General features: G+C 39.1%; 1 protein-coding gene across 1 annotated transcript in view; it reads left to right on the top strand.

Annotated features, from left to right (window-relative positions):
- MAN1A2 (mannosidase alpha class 1A member 2) overlaps nucleotides 1-25,334 on the top strand; it is a 133,337-nt gene that overhangs the window by 88,508 nt on the left and 19,495 nt on the right. Inside the window, exons 9-10 of the mRNA XM_005420589.2 lie at nucleotides 17,477-17,592; nucleotides 23,318-23,537. Coding sequence (XP_005420646.1) covers nucleotides 17,477-17,592; nucleotides 23,318-23,537 — 336 coding nt within the window. The remainder of the gene's footprint in view (nucleotides 1-17,476; nucleotides 17,593-23,317; nucleotides 23,538-25,334) is intronic.

Genomic DNA, 25,334 nt, shown 5'->3' with positions numbered 1-25,334 from the left:
ACTGACATCTACAAACATAATTCATCTCCTTAGTGGCATGTGAAATGGCATGATGAACCTCCTTATAGATGTAAAAAAAAAAAGCTTTGGAATGAAAAGAAAAAGCAGGCATTGTTGCTGACAAGTTAAGAGGAGAGATAAAACATCAAGAGAGAGACAAACATGATTCCTTTCTTGTAGTGGTTCTTTGAAAAAAAGTTGAGTGGTTTTGTGCTTTGGTAGTGGCAGTGATAAAAGAGAATTTTTTTCTTCAAGGTTTTATTTCTTTATCTTTTATAAATGCAGGTCTATTTAGGAAAAACAGGCAAGATGATCTATTTCTGTCCTGTTTGACATCATTGATAGGTTTTGGGGATTTCAGTGGTTGGCTGTAAATATCCAGCAGAACGTGTTCTGGCTTGCAAACTGAGAATCTGCTTCTGACTTTGAATCTGGTATGTGAGGGAGCTGAATACAGCTGTCATTGCAGTCATTGTGAAATACTTGTCTAATCCTATCTTTAAAGCCAAAATTCTTTCCAAAGCATCTTATATCTTTGAGTGGATCATGCCACCATCTGAGATGGGCAAATGGTTTGATGGGAGAAATTCTTCTGATAAATTTAAGTTTAACAACATATTCAGAAATAAGAAAATTTGCAAATACAAATACTCAGGCATTTTTATTCAAAAGACAGTTTTGTAATTTTGCTTTGAAACAATTTTTTGTATTGATTTTATTTTATTCCTAACCATCTGCTTGTGCTGGTTTTATCAAAAGTAGTCTAATGTGATGTATCACCAGGATTCTTTAGAGGCTATTTCATAGAATCTTGGAATGGCTCGGGTTGGAAGGGGCAAGTAAAGATCATCTAGTTCCAATCCCCCTGCTGTGGGCAGGGGCACCTTCTGCTGGATCAGGTTGCTCAAAGCCTCTAACCTGGCCTTGGACATTTCCAGGGATTGGGCATACTCAGCTTCTCTGGGCAGCTCACCCCCACAGTAAAGACTTTCTTTCTAATATCTAATTTAAAGCTACTCTCTTTCACTTTGAATCCATCTCCCCTTGTCCTGTCTCTACATGCCCTTGTAAAAAGTCCCTGTCCAGCTTGCTTGTAATTTCAATGCACAGAATTAGTATCTCTTGGGAATTAGATACTCCTCATCACTAAAAATAAACATACAGAGGAAAGTTTAACTTTGCAGAAGTTTGATGGAGCTCAAACATACTATTAAATGGATTTTGCAAGATAATACATTTGGGACTCAAATTTAGGAGTAAGTCAAACTGAGACTTACGTTCTGAGGATAAAAAGAAATACAAATTCTTAGAGCCTTTAATTTTTCTATGCTGATCATGAGTCATAAATTTATTTTCTGGAATTTGATGATTGGACTTTGGGTTTTTTTTTTTAGCAAATAAGGTTCCAAGTGCATATTCAGATACTCTTGTAATATTTCTAGGATTTTTACAGTGCAACAATATCATGGCTTAGGATAGTAGTCTCCATTTTAGTAGTTCTGCTAAAACCACATCTGCTGCTCACTTTCCCTCTGCCTGCCTCCTGCACAACAGATCACTGGTTGAGATAAGAACAATTTGCTGGAAACAACAGTGAGATAAGAAAATGAAGAGTAACTGCTAGAATATTAATAACAAAAGGTATAAGACAAAGAAATGGTTTACATAGAAGAGAAGACCTGTTCTTTCCAGCCAGTTTCTTCTCCTTGACCAGAAATTATGCCCTTTTCCTGAGAGGAGACATTTTCCCTGCCTCTGGCAATGACCTGAGATGGTATTGAACAACATTAGAGTCTGGCCATGCCCCCTCCCAGCTGCTCTAAAAAATTAATGCTGTCCTAGCTGAAACTAGGACAAACAGCATTTGGAAACCTAATACTGATGTTGTGGATAGCATAATTCTCTATTTCATTTCACAAACTTGGATGGAATGTTGAGAAAATGTCTCGGTTGTATCCCTGTATCACTCTTAGGTGCATCTACTTGCAAAAATTTAAGAAGTTACAGTAAAGGAGCACATGGTCTGAAACACTGGACAGATGGGATGGAGTAGCTGGGGCTTAGGCAGGAATTTCTTTGTCCCTTGCAGAGGTTGTGTTCTGCTATGCATGAGTGAGTCAAGTAGGGATGATGCCTTCACACACAACATCCCAATTCACTAGAGGACTCGTGTTCAAGCCCCCTACACTGTTACTGGCTTGAGTCCCATGGTTGGTATTACAGGCAGGCAAGGCTTTTATGTTCCACTCAGAAGGTAATTTCAAAGAGCATTGTATTTGGCTTGTTATATACCTTTGTACTGGAAAGACTGAGGCAATGGAAAGAGTATCAAAGCATAGCTTTTCTTTTTCCAGCTTCTGGGAAAGCTGCCCTTTTCATCTTTGCTGTGACCTTTAGTTTGATGCATCTTATCTTGTACAAAGTACTTTCTGCAGATAAGTTTCTGAGAATTATTTCGGAACACTTTATTTGCCTAGATACAAGTAACTTCACTCTGACCTTTCTAGTGTTGCTTTCCTTTTTTTTTTCTTCCTTTCTTCCTTTCAACAATTTTTTCTCTGCTCAGACTTTTTTGGTTCAATTCTAGTTAGTTTTTTTGTTAATCTGTGCAGTATTCCAACTAAGTCACGAGTCACATGAGTAAGGTGTGAAATAGATAAAATAAATCAGCATAAATACATACCTAAATACTCTGCTGAAGAACTATGGGATATAGCTGCAATATAGCATCTTTCTAGTGATGGGTTTATTTTTTATTTCTGTACCCTTTATTCTAGTGGTGAGTACCTTTATTCAAAGTAGTACTAACATCAGTGGTGATGGGAACTTAGCAGTCAGACCAATTAACGCTATTACTACCAGTTGATTCTTCGTTTTAGACAAAATATATAGTACTTTGAAGAATATATAGTATTTTGAAGAATTGATTTAGGTCAAGTTTTCTCAGCAGTTATATTTTTTCTTTGCCTTTTAGTTTATAAAGAAAAAAATTTACACTATTTGAATAGAAGAAAAATTGTACCCTTCTAGAAGTATTGCTGTTTTGTTTAATTTTGTTCCAACAAGCTGATGGGTAAACTTGAATATTTAAAGGAAATTCCTGTTGCAAAATTGTGGGAGAAAAGGAAAGTATAATTTTCTGTGGCTTTGGTGTAGCCCCATAGGGCTGTAAACTGGATCCATCTCTACTTGCAAACAAAACCTTGTGGAATGTTCTTGGTACCTTCTACCTTAATACTTGTTAAAGTATTTTGATTCTTTCTCAGAGCTGTTTGCACTAGGAGCCTAGGCACACCCTAATTTTGTAGGGTTTAACCAAAGGTACATTGGCCCCCCAGCCCTCTTTGCATATCCAGGGTTCATGAATGGTGATGAGCTAGCTTTTCTAAAGGTCTTTCAGGCCTTTTGGGGATCAGCAGTTGTTACAGAGTTTTTCTGTGCCTCAGAATGTTTCTGTCTTAGCCTCCACAGATCTTAGGCATGTTGCTGTGTCTTGTTTGGTTTGCCTCAGTTAAATGTTTGCTCAAATGTGGTCTGTGCTCTTCTTGGGTTAGGAGAAGGGGGAGTGGTGTGTGTGATATGCTGTAAGTTTGTCAACATCCTTCTGATGTGAGGGTGCGGGGTCCAGTGAGTCATTTCTGCTGGGGTTTGATTTATCAGAGTGCAGACCTTCTGATCTCAGTATAAATAGCATGTTCTGCAGTTTCACTGCTGGGAGTGATGTGCTGGGGACAGTGCCCTGAGATGTGCAGACCATCTTTTCCACTTGTTCGTCTGCTGGAGCTTACAAAGACGTGCACTTTCATTCAAACCAGTCACTGTTTCTCTTACAAATGCCTGAACAGCTGTAACCAGTGAAGTAACCTACCAGTCAATTAGTAATAATCATTTCATCAAGACCGATGTGACCATTGCTTCCAGGTTCTTAACAAGTTATAGAGATGAGTCAAATCATTATGTCAGTGTGGCATTAATCTATAGGTGTGTCTTTGAAGTGATTACAATTTAATTAATATAAATTTTCATTTGCATTTAATGCACTTGACATAGCCCTTGAGGAAGGGTGACAGATTACTTCTTTCTTTTACTGCCTGCCTCAATGAAGCAGCAGCAGCCAGGGTCTGAAGCCACAGCAGGCAGGACTGAGCAGGGACTACTGCTTCATCCCATAATCTCTTTCCACTTGAATGCTGTAAACCCCAATTCTAAGAACTGCTGGGTGAATGGCTTAGTGATCATTGCTAAATCCCTGTCCTTTCCAATGCAAATGCTTTGTAATACAGTTGGACACTTAATGCTGTGTAGCAGCAAGGGGGTTCATTATACCCAGGAGGAGGAAAATGATAGCTAAATATTTGGGGTTAAGCTTATAATGTGCAGGTATTATTGCAGCATGGGGGTCATGACAGACATCTTTTGAATGGGTTCAGCTCAGTATTTGTCAGCTCACTGGGGCATTTGCTAGAAGGCAGAGCTATAATGCCTACAGGAATGTTGACAGATTCCATTTTTACATATGGGCTAAGGTGATGGTCCAGTAGGAACAAGTTATTTACAATACTTCTGCTTTGGGGTTTCAGTTTCTGTAAGACTGAAAGGAAAATAGCTGTCAGGAAGGACTTTCTAATCTCTCACATTAACCTTCAGTTGACTTTGTTAGCTTGGGTTTACACATGGTGAGTAGTTGGATTGGTGTAAGCATCAGAACTTTGAATTTAGATTATTTTCAAAAGCAGAGTAACAGTGCTTTCTAGAGAAGCTTCCTAGGCAGATATAACAGAAAGTTGATTAAAAAGCTGGGATTTCAAACTTATGAAAACTGACTGGTACTGAAGAAAGTGATTTCTTAAAAAATTAAAATATGTTGAAAAAATTTAGTTTGCATTTGCAAACATGTTAGATGAGAATACCAACTAGAAAGGCAATAACAAAAGAAAAGCCAAATCTGCATGTTATTGCAAAGTCAGGGCACACACGTCATGTTGGCACATTTCTGTAAATTGAACATTCTTCCTTTTTGCTTTCCAACACTGAAAATAAACTACTTAATTTCTTTCAGTTCCAACATCTCTTGCAAGTAATAATGTTATTGAAGGGGAACTCTAATTACTCTTAACTTCAAATCTGATTTCCTGCATCTGGACTACCTATGGAGTTACCTGGATTGGTTACTAAGAGAGTTGTCAGTTTAACTAAAGTTGGGGTTTAGGCCAAATATGGCTTCCATATGCAAGAAAATAAGCAGAAATGTCATACTGTGTTAATCTTATATGTTTATTTCACCTTAGTGATATGTGGGCACATTGACAGGTTGCTGTGAAGTAAGCTAGCGTGTGAATTTAGAGTGCATGAACTGAGCATTGTTATTAGGAATGTAGCAGCAGACACCAAATTTGTCACCACCAAATGCTGATGTGATGAACATTCAGGCTGCAGTCTGTTCTCTGCTGCTTTATTCATGTCTCCTTACAGAAAACAAGCCCCTTACTCAGACTTGCAAGTAGCCCAGTGTGGGACACTGTCATCATCTTTATAAGGACTCACTGACAGTGTGATATTGATCACAGGTGATAAGAGTATTAAATGCACTAAATCTAAATGGTGTCTTCCATGTCAAAGTGATAGCTATCCTTTAAAGACAATAAGAAGATTCACACAGGTTATTTAGCCTGTTACAATACCTTAGCCCCCTCTGGTGATGTTCTCACTTTCTTGCAGCTTCCTGTACCTGTTACTGCAGAGTAGGTAGAGGCACAGCCTGGGGTGGCTGAATGGGAGAAGTTTACATCCTCTATTTCCCAGTTGGTTCTGCTGTAGGCTGCCCTTCAAATAAACTTAAGCAAGTGTCTTTATGGATGTGCCTATGGCATTTTCTTCAGGTAGTCTTTCATTTTTAACAATAACTGCTTAAATTAAACCAAGCAATTTTAATTTTTAAATGCCACTTGGAGGAGGCATCTGTAGATTTAATTTATTTGTGTTAGATTTACCCTTCTTTTAAAATGGCGCAATTTTCAAACATTGGAAAAAAACATTAAATTACTGTCATTAAGTCAGTGGAAATACTGGGTGAATATTCCAGGCTTTTTATGCCTGTCTGTACAGCTGGTTTGAGGCTAATGCCCTTGGGCTGAGCAAAGTAATTAAGCAAAAGGCTTCATTTAAACTCTTGCAGGTAATAGACAAACCATGAGCAATGCATCCTATCTGTTTTCATTTGTGATACGATATGGTATCAAATACACAGCACCATCTGTCTATATTTATTTTTCAGAATTTAAAGGAACAGTGAAAACAAATTGGATGTTAATGTATATAACATGGTTAAAGATGATAAGGAAATCACTGTATTTAGCAGACTCCAAGACCTGGGGATTCCTGCTTCCCAGGACTTGAAGGCCAGCCAGGTCCAAGTGTCTCCATCCTTGTCTGATGGATGTGACTGCTGAAGTTCCCATTTGCAGTCAGGACATATTCCAGAGATGCATTAAGAGGACACTGATGCAGCTGCCCACACAGAGAGCCACCAACAGCCCTGCCTTGGCAGCGCCCCCGTGTAGTCCTGCCACAACTCACCTGCAACACACCCACAGGTAGCCAGGTTTCAATCCTCCTCCTTATGTTCACTGTCAAATAGATGCATGGGCTTGCACCCTTCACAAGTATCCTCATGCTCATGGACCCTTCAAATATTAGCAGAGGCTCTCAGTCCAATACCTGTGCTTGCACCCTGGACCTTGCAGCCATCAGCACAGAGCTTGGGTCATATGCAGGTCTCCTGCTCTCCAGTTTGCAGCCATCAGCACAGAGCTTGGGTCTTTTCATATGCAGGTCTCCTGCTGTCCAGCTGGGAGTTTGCTAATGAACTACACATGCACTCAGGATTAAATTCACTGGGAAAAACAAACACACAGAGGTGTTTTCTGTTGCTGGCAAGTAAACCTAGGGCCCTGGGACCCACCATCACCCTCTGAGCTCTGCCACCCAGCTCTCCCAGCCCCTATGATCTGCAGACCCTTTTTGATGAAGAAGGTGCTGTCACACTGTGCATCCCCTTGTGAGAATGCAAACATTGAGAAAAATCAGCATGTCAGCTGAAGGGTATTGCCCTGTCAGTGTGAGCTCTATCTGATCCATAGGGAGAGTGACTCTCTAAAATGCAAACTTTTAAGGGTGCTACAGAGATAGAAATCCAGATCCTGATTTATTTATCAGTTATCGGGCCTTTCATTTTTAAAATTAAGCAGAAGCCCTTTCAGTCTTTACACCTGCCTCTGGGAGATGAAAACCCTTGCAGATGGCAAGGTGAAGTGAGTAATACTGAAGAATGAAGTAGTCTTTGAAAAGATTAAAGAAATACCACAGATAAATATTTCAGATAAAAATGTAATTGTAGCATAAATTAATAGGTTGATAGTGTAGTTAGAGATAGTGCAAAGATGCTAGTTGTGGAAAACACGTTTTTTCCAGCTGAAGCTGCTCATAATCTCCTTTAACTGTGAAGATATTATACATTCTCTCTTGTACCCTTACCTATTTACTACATGCCTTGCTTAGCACAAGGAGTATCTTAAATTATGTCTATTAATACCTGTACCTTCTCTAAAGAAACTAGCAATGCCATGAGTCAGGAAAAATAAAATTGTGAAATGTAAGGTCAAGTTCTGGCAAAACATCCATAACCTAAAAGGAAGCGAAGGGAATTGGGTCAAGTCAACGTTGTATATTCCAAAGTATTTTCCAAAACTCATCAGATAACTACTTTCTATTTGGACTTGTGAATAAAAATTTCTAATACTTTAACTTGCAGATGATTATTTTTCCCCTTCAGCTTAAGGAAAAGATTTTCTCTCTCTTAAATAGAAATAGTACAGGAGTAAAATAATTGCATGTTGTAAAAGTACATGTAGAATAGTTCCCAACCTGACTGCATTTTTGCACATTTATTTGATTTAGCAAGTAAATTTCTTTTTTAATTTGTGTTTGGAACATAATTTATAGAACTGGAGATATGTGATCTTTTGGATAGTTTGGACATTTGTGTAAGCATTTATTTATGGAGTTTTTGCTGTTTGAAATCTGCTTTCTGTTTATTACATTATGAACAAATAAAATTACTGCAGTATTTCGAGACTTCCAGTAGTAGGCATGCGGTTGCATATTAGGAGGTGGGGGTGATTCTTTGCAGTTTAATTTCTTTTGCTATCTTGGCAGGTGTCCTTAATTTTACTCTCCAATTTATTTTGTGTTGTTCTGTCCTTTGGAACATGCATGTGTTTTGAATAGAAGATAATCTGTGTAATCTCTGCCGGAGAATTCCCCTTGCACTTTTGCTTTACAACCTTGTACAAATGTAATTAGCTGTGTTTCAGGAAAAAGCTGCATTCAGATTTGTTTATTCATTAGAAGCCAAGAGCAAGATAATCTGTTAAAACTTTATTTTAATGAAATACAACAGAACTGTGCATTACAGGGAATATGCTTTTATAAGACTACAAGGTTAAGATGCTCTGCTGGTCTGCTGAGCAAGATGCTGGAAAAGGTGAACAAATAAAAGCTTTGTTTAGCGTGTTAAAGATTCTAGTGTTATTGGAAGGTTAAACATGTATATGAATTATGCATTTGAAAAGGAGTGTCTATAAATAATTCCTAAAGAGAGGATTTGGATATGGTATAACTTTGGGTTATGAGAATGCTTGCATACATTGCTAGGCAAAGAGATTAATATTTCATTTTGCTGTACCACCAAGCTATACTTTTAGAGCATAATCTCGGTGGGGAGTGCATCAATATCTAGAATTTGTGATTTGTCCCACAGCAGCTTTTACATTTGTCTTTCTCATCTCTGTCATTTACTGTGAATTCAGTAAGTTCATCTGTATTAATGAAGTCTGGCATGTTTAGGGTACTGCCTGATATTTTTGAGAGCTTACACTAATGGCTTTGAAGACATTAACTTGAAATCATTGGGGAGTATAAAGTTATCCTTTGACACCTCTGTGAGTTTTTAGAGTTTGTTTTCCTGTGGAATCTCATTATTTCTGTGATAATTTTATGCCTAAAACTGCATTTTTTATCTGACATCTGTTTCTTTTTATTATGTCTTCAGTATGTGAGACTTCATATTCTGAGTTCTATGTGGAGATGGAACTGCTGGTGGTCACGTGAGAAACATTTCCAGTTTGGTGACATTGAGAAGAGAGGGTCTCTAGTTCTGTTCTGTGAACATTGAGTGTATCTTACTAATGGCTTCTTTTAATCCTGAAGTTTCACTGGGAGTTGGGCTGTCCTTGTAGCAGCAACCTAAAATACTGTCTTGACTTGAAGATCTATGTGATATGGTCCCATATGACATATATAGTCAAGTAAGAGAGGGGTGGTGATGAATGCAGTCCATGTATGGTGTGGTAGCTCAGTCTCAGTCACAGAGCATGGACTGAACAAGTCTTAAAATCATCACAATTTCCCAGCACCTACAGAGTGACCAAAACGTCATGCGGCTGCATGCGCCATTTCAAGCATCTGTCATGAGAAGAAAAGTAAGAGCTACATAGACCGAAGTTTAGGAGAAAGAAACAGGGTAGCCTGGATTTATATTGCATGTGGTATAATCCAAAAGTACATCAAAAACAGCGAGTGTCTTTCTGTGCTCCTCAGAATCACTTTTGACTGTCAGCTTCCCATGTGGGACATATAAATATATATATATATGTAAATATATAAACTGCCATGTACTTGATACAGCTTGAAGGGTGAAGTTTTTGACAGTGATTTTGCCAGCTGATTTGGTGCAGATGTGTTGTACTGCACTAAAACGGATTATTGAATGTTGGACTAGATTTAATCTAATAAAGGTTTCCCTCTCCCATGTTCTGGTTTATAATCTTCAAGAGGAGAATCAAGATCTTCAAGGAAGATTAAGGTGAATAAACTAAAGGATGTAACAACCTTAAGAACTTGTCAATCCCTCTATATATGAACTCTTATTCAAAAGGGACTCTTTGGGTTTTGGGTGCATACTTGCAGCAAGTGGTGTTATCCCTTTTAGCTCTTTCACAGCCACCTTGTCAAGTAAAAAAAGTCATCAGAGACAAGCATGCAGGTGACTTCCCACCAATCTGCTGCAAATCCCAGAGGCTTTGTTAAAGCTGCCCACACAGTTGGGATTTACAGTGACTCCAAACTTGGCTGAGAGGCAGGTGTGCTTCATTTGGGTGGCTCTGTGGGTGAGTGTAATAACCTTGAAAAGACAGCTTCAGGTGATAAAAGGCTTCTGAGTAAACTTCTCAGTAAACACGCCGACATAAGGATTTAATGTGTTTCTAATTTTAGCATGTGGACTTGATTTTTTTAGTTGATTGGTGTTTAATTCTTGAATGTGTCTTCTGAGAGATGACCTACATCTTTCCAGAATTATACATAATAGCTGGAATGTTTTGATGTTTCGGGAAAGTTTGAATACCAAAACCAAAACAAAACATTTGTTCCAGCTGTGAATTCCTGAGAGTGAAAGTACAGTCTGTTGTAGGATACCAAATTAGGATATTCCTTTGACATTACAGAATTGTAAATTACATTCAGTCTGAAGAAATGTTTTGATTCTAAGAACATTAGTTACCTAAGTATGTGTACTAGTTCGCTTGTTATACTTGCTGGTCTGTTTCAAAGTATTTCTATTGTCTTTGGACCCACTTGAATTGTGCAAGTTTAACTGTTTTTAATCTGTAGTTTGATACTCCCTACAGATCTAGGAAGTAATTTTGCTTAATTTTATTATATGAGAAACTGGTAGGATTTATAATTAAGATTGCTTAATACTTTCCATTAAGAGATTGTGTTTTCAGTTTCTTGTAGCTGCCAGACTTTTAGTTCTTCCAACTGGAATATTCTGTCTGCCTCAAGCTGTTCTCTTGGGGTTTCTTTAAACAACTTTGACAAAAATGCTTTAGTCATCTCTAAATGCAACTAGAAATGGAACATGATTCTACTCAGATTAAAGTTTGTTTTTTCAAAGAGTACAGTTAAGGAACTCAAGAACCATCCATATTTTTCCAAGTCTTGTTAAAATATTCATATCTAGGTTCTCCATCTGGAGTATTTAGAGTACAGCTGCTCCATTCTCGAGAGCCGTGAGTGCTGAGCAGGCGTGCTCACGCACCCCCAGGTCGGGAGGAGCTGGGCGAGGTGTTTCATGTTGCTGGATTCTGCTGTGGCACCAGACTGTAGAATGGGAAGCAGTGTCTCTTCAGCTACCTCCCAACTGATAAATACTTAGCTTAAATTCTCCAAAAGTGGTTCTGTTATATGAGACCCTGAATGTTTTCAGAAAAATTCTCATGCTGGTAATGTGTTCCTTAGTGATACATAGTTTATATTTGACTTAAAATTGAACCTCCACCTCCTTTTACCAGGGCTGCCTTTGCTGCAGTTAATTTACAATTGTTTGCACTTTTAAGCCAACCACTATGGCTTATGACATCCTTAGGTTGAATTTCTGCTGTGAATTGCAGCAGCTGCAATTTCCAGGGCCTCAGCTTTCTGGATTAAAGGATTACAAGGGGAGCTTGCACCTATTTAGAGCAGCTGAGGAGCAGTAAGACCAACTACATTAAGTAAAGATTGAACTGAAATTTAATCAGAGCCAGCCTAAAGACAAACAGAAAAACAATTCTTTGGAAGTTTTCTGCACAGAGAAAAAGGGCTCCTGCAGTGTAAGGCTAGTTGGTGCAGGCCAGAACAACTAATGGTGATGGGGCACGTGGGTTTCTTAATGAAAGTCAGTATTAGCTTAATCACTTTGCTACCCCCTCCTGGTCATTTAACTTCTCCACTCCTGAACTCCTTCTCTGACTCCTTCTCTATATTACAATAGCACCTTGTCAATTTGTGACCCTCGAGGTAGATCAGCCTCCCTTTTTATTGCTTTTTTTTTTTGTTGTTGTTGCAAAGTAATTCTGTGCTACTGCTCTTGGTTGAAATTAATCAGTGGTTTGTTTATCTTGGCATTTCCAGTCTAGTGAGAATAGCACAGGTTTTAGTGAGTTTTGCTTTATTTTAAAGTCCAAAGTGACAATTACAGTTCCGAGATTTCAGTTGACAAATAGCCAAATTAGTAATTTTTTGCTTGGTTGTAATCTGTCTTTAGTTTAAAATATTGAATCAGTGTTGTAGTTACAATTTGTGAATTAAAAATACTGTGGGCAGAGTTGATCCTCATCTCCACCTGTTTGTGCTTCTGCACTGCTCCAATGTTATCTCGCTGTCCTGCTTTCCAGCAGGGCAGCCTGTGCATGCTAAACATACCTCTGCTCAGTATTATATTTCATCTTTTTATTCTGTGTGCAGTAAGCCATGCAGAAACTTTCTGCCTAGGGCGGATGTGCCCTGGGGTCAGGGAGGGGCAGTGGCTCGCTCCCCTCTGCTCCTGGCCAGCAGGAAGCCTCACCCTCAGGTGTTGGGACTGCAGCATCAGTTCTGGCATGAGGTGCTGCCTTTAATACAATGCCTGGCTTCTTTATTTATTCTTGCTCCTTGCCAAGAAATGACAATTGAACAATTAAGGCACAGAGAGGGTTTACCAAATCATGAACTGTTTTTAATTTGCCTCATTAAGCTGCTGTTAACTACTTAAAGCCATCTGCTTAAAAATAATTTGCACATCTTAAGTTTGCTCTAGAGAGCAGGTAGACCTTCATTAGAACAGGCTTCATTATTAATGTTATCTTTAGGGGGCTGTCAGTTGTTCTGGGAAACATGCTATTGCTCATTGAACCAAACTTTCCCTGTAAACAAAAGGAAGTGGCACATGTTGGTAACTTGCAGTCTGTGGCCATAACCGTATTCCTGGGAACCACTGCCATTCATGTGGAAACTGGCTTGCTGTGGAGGAAGTTATTTACAGATATTAGGTAGGTCTGGGTATGACAAATGAGGACGAGCTATGGGAATGCACAGTATCCCTGGTATCTACAACCGTCCTCAAAAATTAGTGCTGAAGAGAAAGAGCAGACAGACCCATCTCAATGCCTCACCTGTTACTGAGGAGGGGGAGCCTTGTTGCCTATGCCTATGAAGAGCTGTTTGCAGTAAAAAGCTGTTTATTTGTCTCCCCAGATTTGTAAAGAAACAGTTTCACTTACAGAGAACAAATCACCCGAGCTCTGCAGACCCTCCCTCCTCTCTGGGGCTGAGGTCCAGCGGCATTTCAGCAAGACTGTGTGCGCCCTGTCTGACCTCCTGCCTGTGCAGTGGTTTAGTGCTGTCCTGCTTCTTGTCTGGGAGACTGTGTCAGCAGTGAGCTCATGGGTTGCTGATACCAATAAGATCATTTGGAATGAAACTATCTTTGGAATATTAGATAATGGTGGTGTGAGGTTTTAAAAGAAGGTCCCCATCTCAGTCTGTGGGAAAGAGGTAGATCTGTTTTTTGGCATTTTAGCTGAGACACAATATGTTACTAAGCACAGATATTTTATCAATTCCTTAAAAACTCATTAAAGTATTATGCTGAGATTGATTGGTTTGTTGTTCATTGAGGGTTTTTTGTTTACAGTTGAGTGCTGTTTATTAAGAAGAAAAATGCCGATATTTAACAGGATGAAGATCCTTTGTAGTAGCTGAGCAAAAATGTTGCGATGAACTTGAAATATCATTGTCTTTCTATTAAGGTTTTATTTGTCTCTTTTTGGGAAGAAGAATCCTTACAAACAGACTAACTGCACAGGTTTGCACACAATATGCTTTCAAGTGTGACCAGAAAAATACAGGGTTTCTTGTAATTGCTTTTGGTTGCAAAAGTTGAAGGTATTCTTTCCAATTGCAGTAACTGTGTCTTTTAGTTTGAAAAGAATTCCAAAGCAATTCTTCACTGGAATCCTTTTATGTTTGCCCAGTCATCTGGGCCTACATTTGAAAAAATGCAGAATGAAGAAATTACCCAAATTTGTCTTGATTTGAAGGAATGAGTGTTCTAAAAATATATACATTGAACAGAACATGTGGCTTCAGCCACATTTGTTGTGCTATCAAGAACTTCTGTTCTTTTTGCTATATTTGTCTTAATCTGGAATGAATTCTACTCCAGGATTTCACTGTAAAACAGCTGATCAAAAACAGCTCAAAATAAAAACCTTTACATGACAAAGAGCTAATTAAATGATTCTTTAGATCAAATTTGTGAAAGAACGAATCAGTTTTAAATTTTCAAAATGCTTGTACTTAATGCTTATCTTCTCAGTTGTTTACTGAGGAGTACCCAGTGTCAAGATGCTAGTGTAAGCTCAGTTATTCAAATCACAATTTATTCCTTTTTAGTACTCTGGATTGACACTTAAGGTTAGGGCCAGTGTGAAAAATGTCAGTAAATTTTATGTGGAAAACATTTGGAAAACATTTTTATGAGCAAAACATTCTGATTTGATCTGACTTAAATCTTTGAAGCCATCTGAGCTATAGCTCAAAGAGCAGCAGAAAGTGATAACCACTATGGACCTTCTGATAAGTTTGGATAGGGAGGTTTGCTTTTAGAAGAGAATGATATGCCATGACCCAGTTCTACAGTCTTCACCAGTTATATATTTACTAAGGAGTCTTGGAAAATATTTCTTTAGCATTTCTGCTCTAGGTGAGACCAAATTGTCAAAGACCCACAATCTGTCACAAACCATGTTTTAAGTAATTTCTACTTATAGTTCTTACAAAATGCAGAAAATTCTGCTCTAGCAGACACTGGCAGAAAAGCTGAAGAAGACCTTGCCAGAGTGCAGTTAATGCAGCTGCAGAAGCTGGAAAACTCACTGTGTTTAAACCTCAGTTCAGCTGCTGCATTGGCCTCCTTTTCACTTCCATCCCCTTTTGGCTATTTTTGTGGATGGGGAGGGGACAGGACATAAAGACAGCTGCATCTTGATGTGGCCAGCTCCCCTGCAATACCATCATATGTTCCCACCAGAAATATTTCATATGTCCTTCTCCTGCTGCTGAAGAGAAGGAACAGGATCCGTTTGCCTTTTTTGACAGGTCTTTCCTCTGGTCCAGCTGTGAAAGGCATCAGCTGGGGAGTGGAGTAGCCCACTGCTGAATGAGAGAGGAGCCTTGAAAACTCTGGGCTGGTCAGATCTGGAGTGAGGTATGCATTAAAGGAGCAAGGAAAATGCTGCTGCTGGGAATTGGAAGGCCCTTGAAAGGCCTTCGTTTCTTACTACTTACCATGTGCTTGTCTGCTTCTGAATGGGAGGAGGATCTGAATCCAAGAAAAAAAGGCTGTCTAGGGGATGGCTCTGAGTTCTGTGTCCCCCAATGCTTCTGGTGCCTGTGTTCCCTATACTCTTGGCTAAGATCAGAAGCAATGTGAAGGAGAAGAGCTGCTGACAGAAGAGAAGGACAGTTCTCAAATGACTGCCTGGAGAAGTAGTCATGAAATGGGACATGTTGCTGATAATTGACTTCTGAAAGACACCTGGAATGTGGATTTCTCTGTTTAGGAAATGAACATTTTCTGATCATCTTCCTGCTCTTTCCTGTCCCAATCCCAGCTGGAGCTACTACAAGAACACTGCTGAGGGTTCAACAGCCTGTCCTTGTTGGGACCTGAGTGCATCTGTCAAGGAAATCTGGCTGAGGATCATCCCTTACTCAAATGACAGAGCTCATCTGGGGACAAGGCAGGAGCTTAACAGAAGTAGTTTTAAACTGTCTCTTGTGAAGTCAGTCCCTGAGCAGTGCTGGCATGAATTGTAGCTTTGAAGTCTTGGGATAGGTTGTGGGGTTTTTTTATTTTTTTCCTGAAAACCACAGACCCTTGTTTCTTGTGTCTGCTTAAGAATGTAATTGTAAATCGAAGGAGTAATTTCTAGCCCTTGCGTTTGTGTAAGAAAGTGACTCATGACCTGAATGTCCTCTTATAGCTCAGAGTGAGAAAGCTTATGAAAACTCATAATCACTGAGTAACTGGGTGTGAAAAGGCAGGCAGGGAGAGTCTGAGGTATAAGAGAAGGGCATGAAGGAATTTGCTTCAAATTCACCACTTGAAACGAAATGGGAAAGCTACAGGATCTCTACTTGCTCCTTCCTTTGTTTAGAAATCCATTTTTAAGTAGCAGAGGAGCCAAGAGGCAGCTAGAAGAGTTAGGATAGCAGCATCTACCAGCTCTAACCTCCTACTCACATCTTCAGAGACAAGCAGACATGCTGTGGTAGGATGGTGCTTGGAGGAAAAAAGAACAGAAGGAGAGCTCAACCTCTCTTTTGCACCTTTATCCCAGAAAAACTGTGAATAATACCACTTTTTGAGGTATTTTGTAAAAGGAAGTGCCATATCTTTTCTTCACCCAGTGAAAGGGTACTTGCATGACTCAACCAGCCATGTTTAGGGCAGTGAATTTCTAGCATTGTGACAGTGTTGGTGTTAAACATTTCCCTTGCCTAGCTTCAGGAGTCTAAGACTGTTCTGATGCTACTGCTTTGAGGGCTGTAACATTAGGAAAGAGAAGGTTATGTGTATTCTGCTTGGAGTCACGTATTAAATCTCACAGAGTGCTGCTTTTTGAATGAAGGTGTACTGAGTGAGTGCTTACCCTGGCTGGAGCAGGAGCTGCAAAGCTGCCAGACCATCAGTAGGCTTTTTGTGGGGAAGTATGATAGTTCAGCCAAAGAGAAATGTAGATAGTTCTCAAGTGGTCTATCAGCACAGAATAGCAGTGACACTATTTGTGAAAGGCAACCTCTGCAAGGGAAAAAATAAAATTAAAAAAAAGGGGACAAAAAAGAAATCTGTGTGTTAGGAGGTTCAGTGTATGTGCTGGTGGATTCTAATAGTGAAACACTCTTGCCCTGTGGCACATGGCACAGCTCTGTGTAGCTGCTCAGGCACAGTGGAACAGAGCAGGGCTTGTGTTGTACGCTGCAAAGGCACCTTGCTTCCCTTTGGACAAAAATAATTTCAATAAGAACATTTAGTTTAAGGAATTCATTAGTCTGCTGAGTAACTACCCTGTAAGAAATAAAAATCTGCTGGAAAGATTGGATTCTGTGTAGTTAATGAATGACAGTTTGTAGCCAGCCACGTGACCTGGTTACATCCTGGATACAGAGGTCTTAGGAGGTTTTCTACATGCTTTTTTCACATATACCTTAAAAAACCAAAAACTAAAACCCCAAAACCCTAGCAGCAAAACAATTAGGTTCTTTGGAACGAAGTAAAAACAGAGGTTAAAGTACATTTTTGATGTGAGAGATAGCCTGTGCAGAATGGCAAATAGGGAACACATACAGAAGGTTCTATGCCTGTGATGTAAGTTTGGAGGGGAAGGAGTGCAGTGCAGCTTTCTAAACAGGCTAAAAATGTTTATAATTCTACAACAGTAGGCCTTAAAAAGATAAGTTTATGTTTTGAATAAATCTAAGGTGCTATTACATAACAACTTCAACCTTTTTTTTTTTGTTGTTGTTTTCTTCCCTATTTCTTTCCCTTCTACAGATCACACATCCGTGGGCGGGCTGGGAGACAGTTTTTATGAATATTTATTGAAAGCCTGGCTTATGTCAGACAAGACGGACATGGAGGCAAGGAAAATGTACGACGATGCAATTGAGGTGATTATGATTCATTGAGTTTTCCAATTCAGTGTAACAATCTTTAATGATTTTAAGGAAATGAAATTAAATTTAAAAAAAAGAAACCTAGGGAGAAAAACCACCACCAGCCACAGGACTTGTTTTGATTATGTAAGTTTTAAGAAATCAAATGATGAATAATACTAGCTTTCACTTTGAGTAGTTTAAAAAGTATTATTGTGGAATACATGTGATGCAGATTATTGTGCTAAAAATAATCAGCTTGTCCCAAATGGTACAATGTAAAAGCCCAGGCTCTAATTTATTAGAAGGAGATCTAGCAACCTTGAGATGTGTGCAGAACAACCAAGTCGTTTTTTTACAGTGTTGAGAATTCATCATTCTAGGACCTGAAGTCCCAAATTGTTTTATTCTTTGCATTATTTTCTAGGGCATTTACATGTTATATTCCATATTTGCTTTGTAAAATGCAGTTCATATCTATTCCTGTTTCTATGGTTCTTTTGTGCTATGGTCTTACTCCCTGTCACAGACAAAGTGCTTGTCTAAGCAGGGCAGTACTGCAGATGGTTCAGTGGGATTTGGGGGTTGGTGGCCTTTCTGTGGTGGCTCTGAGCTTTTTGCTGCCCAGCTCTTACTTTCCTGGTTTCCCCATCTTCTGTCAGCGGCCTCTCATAGTGTTTCCCACTGTGCCACCATTCCTCTGCTGCAGTTTAGAAACATAAAGAGTAACTGAGCTGGTTTGAGTGAGCTGTGGTACCAGCAGCAGCAGGGGCTGTGTAGCCTTGTCCCAGTGCTGATGTGTGGTTGGTGGTGCCTGATGTGTTCCAGGCTCTGTGCGTGCCCTGTTGCTTTCAACATAAGTTTTTACAGCTTAGTTTTAGTGTGGTCAGTCTTCTAAAGCAAAACACCTATTCTTGGAATTCTCAAAAGTCACATTTTACAAGATATATAGTGAAAATTCTAGTAAAAAATTGCTTTGAAGCTGTAATATGTCTTATTCCTGACCTGAATTTGATTACATTTGACTTCCAGCTGCTTTGACTTTTTCCTTCTCTACATTGTTTTAAAGGGTTATCTGCGCTATATAGTTGGTTACTGTCAAATGTACAATAGACATTCTCTCCTGAAGGAAAAGCGCCTTTTTTTTTCTTTTTTTTTTAATGAGTCTCACAAGATAAAACAGATTTTGAATTATTTCTTAAGCTTTTTTCTATGTATTTTCCAGTACCTTCAGTATGGAGACTGCAATGTAATGGTTCTTCTAATGTAATTCTTCTTCTAACTGATTCCTTCTTGGTTTTATCCTCTTCATCCAGCCAGAAGCTCTGCTTGTACTCTTAACCTTTGCCTCATACCATCATCCACTTTCCAGTTGCTTTATTCTGAAGCTGGTTATAATCTTTTCGATTTACTGCTTTCCTACCACTGTGATTTACATTCCCGATTCCTCAGTGTTTGACCTTACACTTATCTCTATTGCAACACATTGTTCAGGCAAAACCCGTTTTGTCACCTGCTCTCAGTGATTTTGCAGAACTGACTTTTCCTTTATCATTATCTATAGTTACATCAATTTTTGTGTCATCTGCAATTTTTTTTCTAGCATTTTTCTTGGAGATCATTGTTAGAAATACTACCTGGTGTTGAATAAAGTATCTATGCAGAATCTTCATGGGATAAGGATTTTTTTTATTTTTTCACAATTTTTTTTCTTTACTTGCTTAGGACTAATATTTTGTAAAATGTCAAGAAATTCTTGAAATCTCTAATAGTTCTAGTATCAGCATACACATATCAATAATTTATTTTTGAAACCACATCATTCATTTTATATAATTGTTTTATTAGCTTTTTTAACTACTGATAAAGCATTGGCTGTTTCCCAGTCCTTTTGAACTTAGCATTCCAGGGTTTGTTAAAATCTATATTACTAGTTCATAACATTACTTGTGTATTTTTAATAGGTTAAAATGCAGTTTATGGGATCGTGTGGGTTTAAAGCTGTTTAGCAGTTGATATCTAGCTTCCATTGTGGTTAGTGTTGAAATATTTTACTCTGATTCTTAAACTGTGAACACTTCAAAATTAGAGGAAATAAACGCTCCTGTTCATCCTCTTCACTGTAAACCATCTTGCAAACATTTTATATGGGCACATCTCTGAATGGAGACAGAGCAAGGCAATTTGGGACTAGGTGAAAACACTCTGTGGATAGGAGGGAGGAAAAGCCAAGCTGCTCCTTATTCATGTGTGATATATCCTGCAGTCCAAGTATCAGAGGGTTCCTTCTGCTTTTTCTCAGCTAAACCCACACTGTACATTTGAGTCTGCATGAACTGTACTGATTTATGTGCTGTGGAACATTCTCTGTTTCAGGGTTTGTGTCTCTCCCAGGTCCTACTCGACATTGAAAGACATAGGCAAAGAGTCATTAAGTGGGATTTGCTTTGCGTAACTGCAATTCAAATTTTTATTTAAATTTTTTTAAGAGGCTGTTCCCTTACCATTTTTTGTTCTTGCCTATAGTATAGGTCTTCCTCCATAGCTAACACTTCTTATTCTTTGTTTTTCAAAATGTGGAGCAGAAGCTCTTTGCATCATTTGTGCAAGCAGAAGGGGAAAGGTGTAGCATGCATTCCTCCCACTCACAGCACAGAGTTGGAAATGTTCTCAGCACCCACCAGTCTAAAAGAATGTCTCTGTCCAGCCACACTTCACTCCCTTATCTTATTACAGCAGTGTGAGTGGAAGATGGACAACATAACCTCAGTCCTAAGTTTTGCAGTAGACAGTGATATCTCATTCCTTGGAGCTATCACAGGGAAGAAGAATGCAGCATCTGTTCTTCAGATGTCATGGTTTCCAATCCATGGCATATGAAGTCTTGTGCAGGTCACCACATACTTCCTTACGTACATACAAACAATTTGTATATCCACAACCCCTCTGTATATAACATGGGTGCAATCTTCCACTGTAAAGGACATTTCATTGCCATGTCCTAGTATGGAAATTCACAGCTGTGATAAAAGCTGAAATTTTGAAACCTGCTGGAAGTTTTTTGTGGTGATAAAAATTGAGGATGGGCCTCTTAACTTTGCTTTCAACATCATCATGTGGGCCTTCCAGCTAGTCTGGTTTCAAGTGTCTTTTTTTCCTTCTCACATCAGCTGGAGGGATAGGTAAGCTTCTTTTTGATCTGCTGCCTTGAGTAGCCTAATCTGTTAGGCTCATAAATTTGATCCTCACTCTTTCTTACTGCACAGCATTAGGTAGCTAAAAGAAGGATTCAGCCGTGTGCTTGACTGTCACAACATAGCAAGTACTGCTGCAAGACAGCTCAGAAAATGCTATTTTTTGTAGTCATGAAAAGCACAGGAACTTCAGGGAACATTCAGGTTTTGCATAGAATCATGGAGTACCTTGAATAGCAGGGGACCCTCAGGAATCATTGAGTCCAGTTCATGGCCCTGCAAAGGACACCGCAAGAATCACACCATGTGCCTGAGAGTGTTGTCAAAACACTTCCCGAATTCTGTCAGGCTTGGTGCTGTGACCACTGCCCTGGGGAGCTGTTCCAGTGCCCAACCACCCTCTGGGTGAAGAACCTTTTCTTGCTATCCAACCTAAACCTCCCCTGACACAACTTCAGGCTGTTCCCTTGGCTACTGTCACTGGTCTCAAGAGTGAAGAGATCAGTGCCTTTCCCTCCACTGCCCTTCGTGAGGATGTTGAAGGCTGCAATGAGGTCTCCCCTCTGTCTCTTCTCTAGACTGAACAAACCAAGTGACCTCAACCACCCCTGTTGCTCAGGCATTGCTCAGACTAAGGAAGCTCCTTCCATTAGTTAATCTCTTAGTTGATGTGAACTAAACCTTCTCTTTGGGAGTTGGGGTGTACAAATATCCACTCTGGTACATATATACTCCTTGTAGTCCAGCTGGATGTCATTGCTTTGCAGTTCTTGTTGGAGTGCTCTGTGGCCTCAGCCATCCAGCCAAGGGTACAAATGCCACACCTATCCCAGCCTGCACCCCTGGACAGTGCTCCCAGCAATGCCCAGCTGTCCCATGTTAATTACTGTAACTACCAATTGCCATTTTTTTGCAGTTACCAGGCAGCAGGTTGTTGAACGATAAAGTATTTTGAGAGAGTTGCATTTATATTCTTGAGATGCTTCCTTTGTGACTCTCAGAACCTAACCTAGTTATTAAGTAGCTGATAGGACTTGATTTTCAGATTTCAAAAACTACCCCTTCTACCAGGCAGTTATTTTCAAGTTCAGAAGATGTGTTTTCTGCTCAGAAGAGGAGCATGTTGCACCTAGAACATCCTCTTCAGTCAAACCATGAAAGCAAATATGGAGTAGAAGTGTAGCTCATGGAGAAGTATATAAATTTGGCCTTTGTAGGCTATCCTGGTGCTAACCACAGCAATTTTGTCCTACTGGAAATGCTTCTGCATCCATTTGCTCCTCAACTGTTATGAAATTATGGGAAGATACAATTCAGAAGAAGATGTCACTTAGCATTTGGAAAAAATGCTTTCCTCTAGCAAATAAATAATCCATATGCTTTAGTGCCTTTCTGCTCTTCACAGTTAAAGTGGCTTTCCTTCAAACAGGACTCAACTTTTATGTACCATATGGTCGAAAAACACCAGTTTTGTCACAGTCTAGAATAATGGAATCAACAGAGTTAGTGCTCCAGATCTTGATATCCTTTCCAATGGCAGTTTTCAGCAGATCCAATACTTCCAGTACCAGTACTTCCAGCTCAAATGAGGCTTGTACAGTTAGCCACATCAGGCTCCTTAGCAGCAGAAGGCAGTCGTCAATACCAATTTGCATGATGGTTAGACAACCACCCTGGCAGCTGTCAGAGACTTCTGCCTTCTTCTCTCTGGATCCTGCCATGAGCACAAACCTCAGATCTATCAGTGGTATTACTGAAGGAATTAACCCAACAGCAGTGCAGACCAGCACTTCTCTTTCATTGCTTTCTCACTGTCTAATGCTAGACATAGTAAATACTGAAATAGTTGGTGGGAATTGTGATCCTCTCTAAAAGACGCTTAAGCAAACATTCCATCTAGTTTGCAAACTTTGGGAAGTTAAGTCAGCTGCTCTTCTAAGAGAAGGATACCATTTCTAAGTCACAAGCAACAGCATGTTTTGGTACAAATGTGTGAAAAGAAGGCAGCAGTTGCCTCACGTATAAAATACAGGGTTTTTTGGTGATCAGCTGCTCCAGCACCTATCATTTGAGAATGTGCAATCAGAAAGCTGCTATGGAGAAGCTAGAAGGTGGCTGGAGTATTCCTGCCACTTCCTATTAAAGAGAGACTGACTGCATACGTTGCTGATCAAAAGTTTCCAACATGGATGTGTTTTCTGAGTACTCACAGCGTGCACAGAGCTCTGGTACTTCCCAGAGTTAACAGTTTGACAAATACTGTTTGAGCCATAAAATAAGTGTTGAATTCTCAAGTAAAAACACTGTATTGTCTATGTTGTGATTTTCATGTGTTAGATGTCATTAGCATTTTTAGCAGTTAAGGTTTTTTTTTGTGCTTTGAAATAAAATTCTTATAACTGTCTGTTCCTGTGGTGCTCAGAAGTGAATTTGAAAAAAGAAAATTATTTTTGTTTTGAAAGCCAGACTTTGCTTGATAAAGGAAAGTTAATAAGTAAAACTTGCATGTGAAACAGCATTTGAATGTTCTCTTAATCTCTTTGTAGGCCATAGAAAAACATCTCATCAGAAAGTCCAATGGAGGACTGACCTTCATTGGAGAGTGGAAGAACGGGCATCTTGAAAGGAAGATGGGCCATTTGACCTGTTTTGCAGGTGGAATGTTTGCCCTTGGAGCAGATGGTTCCAGAGATGATAAAGCTGGACATTATTTGCAGCTCGGAGCTGAAATTGCACATACGTGTCATGAGTCGTATGACAGGACAAGTAAGACCTATTGTTAATCTAATTGTTTCAATAGTTGGAATACAGCAACTCTTGTAATTATTGTTAGGATTTGTTTGGACCTTGTCTAACATGCACTGGTTTTATACCAGTATGAATTTTTAACATCTGTGTATTTACTTCTGCTCTTCATCATGGTGAGTAAATATAAACCCCGATTTTATGGTTCCTTCATGCACGTTTGTCCTCAGTTTTGGATCAGTGAGCTAAGATGGGTTATATGGGTATGGTGAGGAAGGAATTTGTGTGACCTCTTGTCCTCACAGATATATAGGGAAGTTTTTACTTTCACGTGTACTGTTCTTACAGTTAAGTAGAGGGAAAAAATTGTAAACAGACTTTTTATTGGTTTTAGTAATCGTGCATTCTGAGTAAGTACAATTAAACAAGAGAGGATGAAGAGTACTGTGCAGACTGTGAGAAGGCCAAAGGCCTGACTAGTGAGGAGGCAGCATCAGACTTCATTGTTGGGCTGGAAGTTTCTCAAGGTCAGTCTTTTGGACCAGGATTATTTTATAGTGACCTTGATGCTTGAAGTGTACTGATTATGCTTAGGGTGGCCATATAGTTGTAGAACATAATTAAAATGGAAAAGTCTCAGAATAGTAATCAGGGACATCTTGAGAACTGGACTATCAGAAATAAGTTTGCCAGGAAAAGTCAGGAGCTCTTTGTCTGAAGTGGGAGTTGAAAAATGTCCTGGTCTGTATCAGATGAAGAATTTTCAGCAGAGATTAGATAATATTAAGACTGCCTTAGAAGACATGTGTAATTTGTCACCCTGAATACTCTGTATAAATCTGAATTTCAAGCAGACCAAATGCAGAGAAGGACCAACAGAATGAATAGAGTGACAGAGCTTTTATCTTACAGTGGGGAAAATATGAGAGATTGGCCTGCTCAGGCTAGAAAAATAATACTGAAGAAAGGAACAAATTTATTGCCATCTCAAGGGGTAAACACTGAAGAGAAATAGTTATTTAAGGATATAAAAGAACACAGTTGTAACGAGAGCAAGATTTTTAAGCTTGCTGTGCATAAATGTAGGTTGGAGATTAGAAATGGTTTTGCATAGCTATCAGAGAAGTGAGTTTCTGAAATACCTTCCCAGTAGAAATAATGGTAACTATAATTTAAGCAGTTTTAAGATGAGAATTCATGTATTTATCCACAGGATTACATCGTATCATTGTATAGCTTCCTGTCTTTCTAAATAATTCAGTCATAGAAGTGATAATTTTATTTGGGTAGCAACAGTTTTAAAAAAAGGAAAAGAAAAAATATGAGTATGCTTAAGAAAAAAAGGTAGGACATAGCAGCTATTGTTGCATTCTGAAAAATTGCATTTAAATGTTTAATTAGACATTTAAAAATAAGCTATGTTAAATTCACAGTTGTTTGAGCAGACGTAATTTTATTCCTTCAGATGTTTATTCTGTACCCTAAATAAGTCAAAAGATGGGGGAGATAAAAGTTTTGATTACATATTTAATGACTGTATAGGGACACATGAGCAAGAAAGACTGAAAGCTGTACAGACAGCTATAAATTTGCAATGCCCTTGTTCTCTTTTGTTCAGTCATGCAGTCCCAGGAATGTGGATTGTTTGTGTTTGGATGTTTTGGTTTTAATTTTCTGGCCTGATTTTTCAAAGGAAATTAAGAACTTATATATGCAAAATGTCAACTTCTTTGTTATGTTTTAACAGCAGGATTTGAGCATAATAGTACACTTTAATGGCAGAACTGGCTGATGGCAGAAAAAGCATCTTTAAGAGGG

The sequence above is a fragment of the Geospiza fortis genome, unplaced genomic scaffold (genome assembly GCF_000277835.1).
Source record: "Geospiza fortis unplaced genomic scaffold, GeoFor_1.0 scaffold1, whole genome shotgun sequence".
Classification (NCBI taxonomy): domain Eukaryota; kingdom Metazoa; phylum Chordata; class Aves; order Passeriformes; family Thraupidae; genus Geospiza; species Geospiza fortis.
The sequence above is the reverse complement of the archived record's forward strand: the minus strand, read 5'-3'. Positions and strand labels throughout refer to the sequence as shown.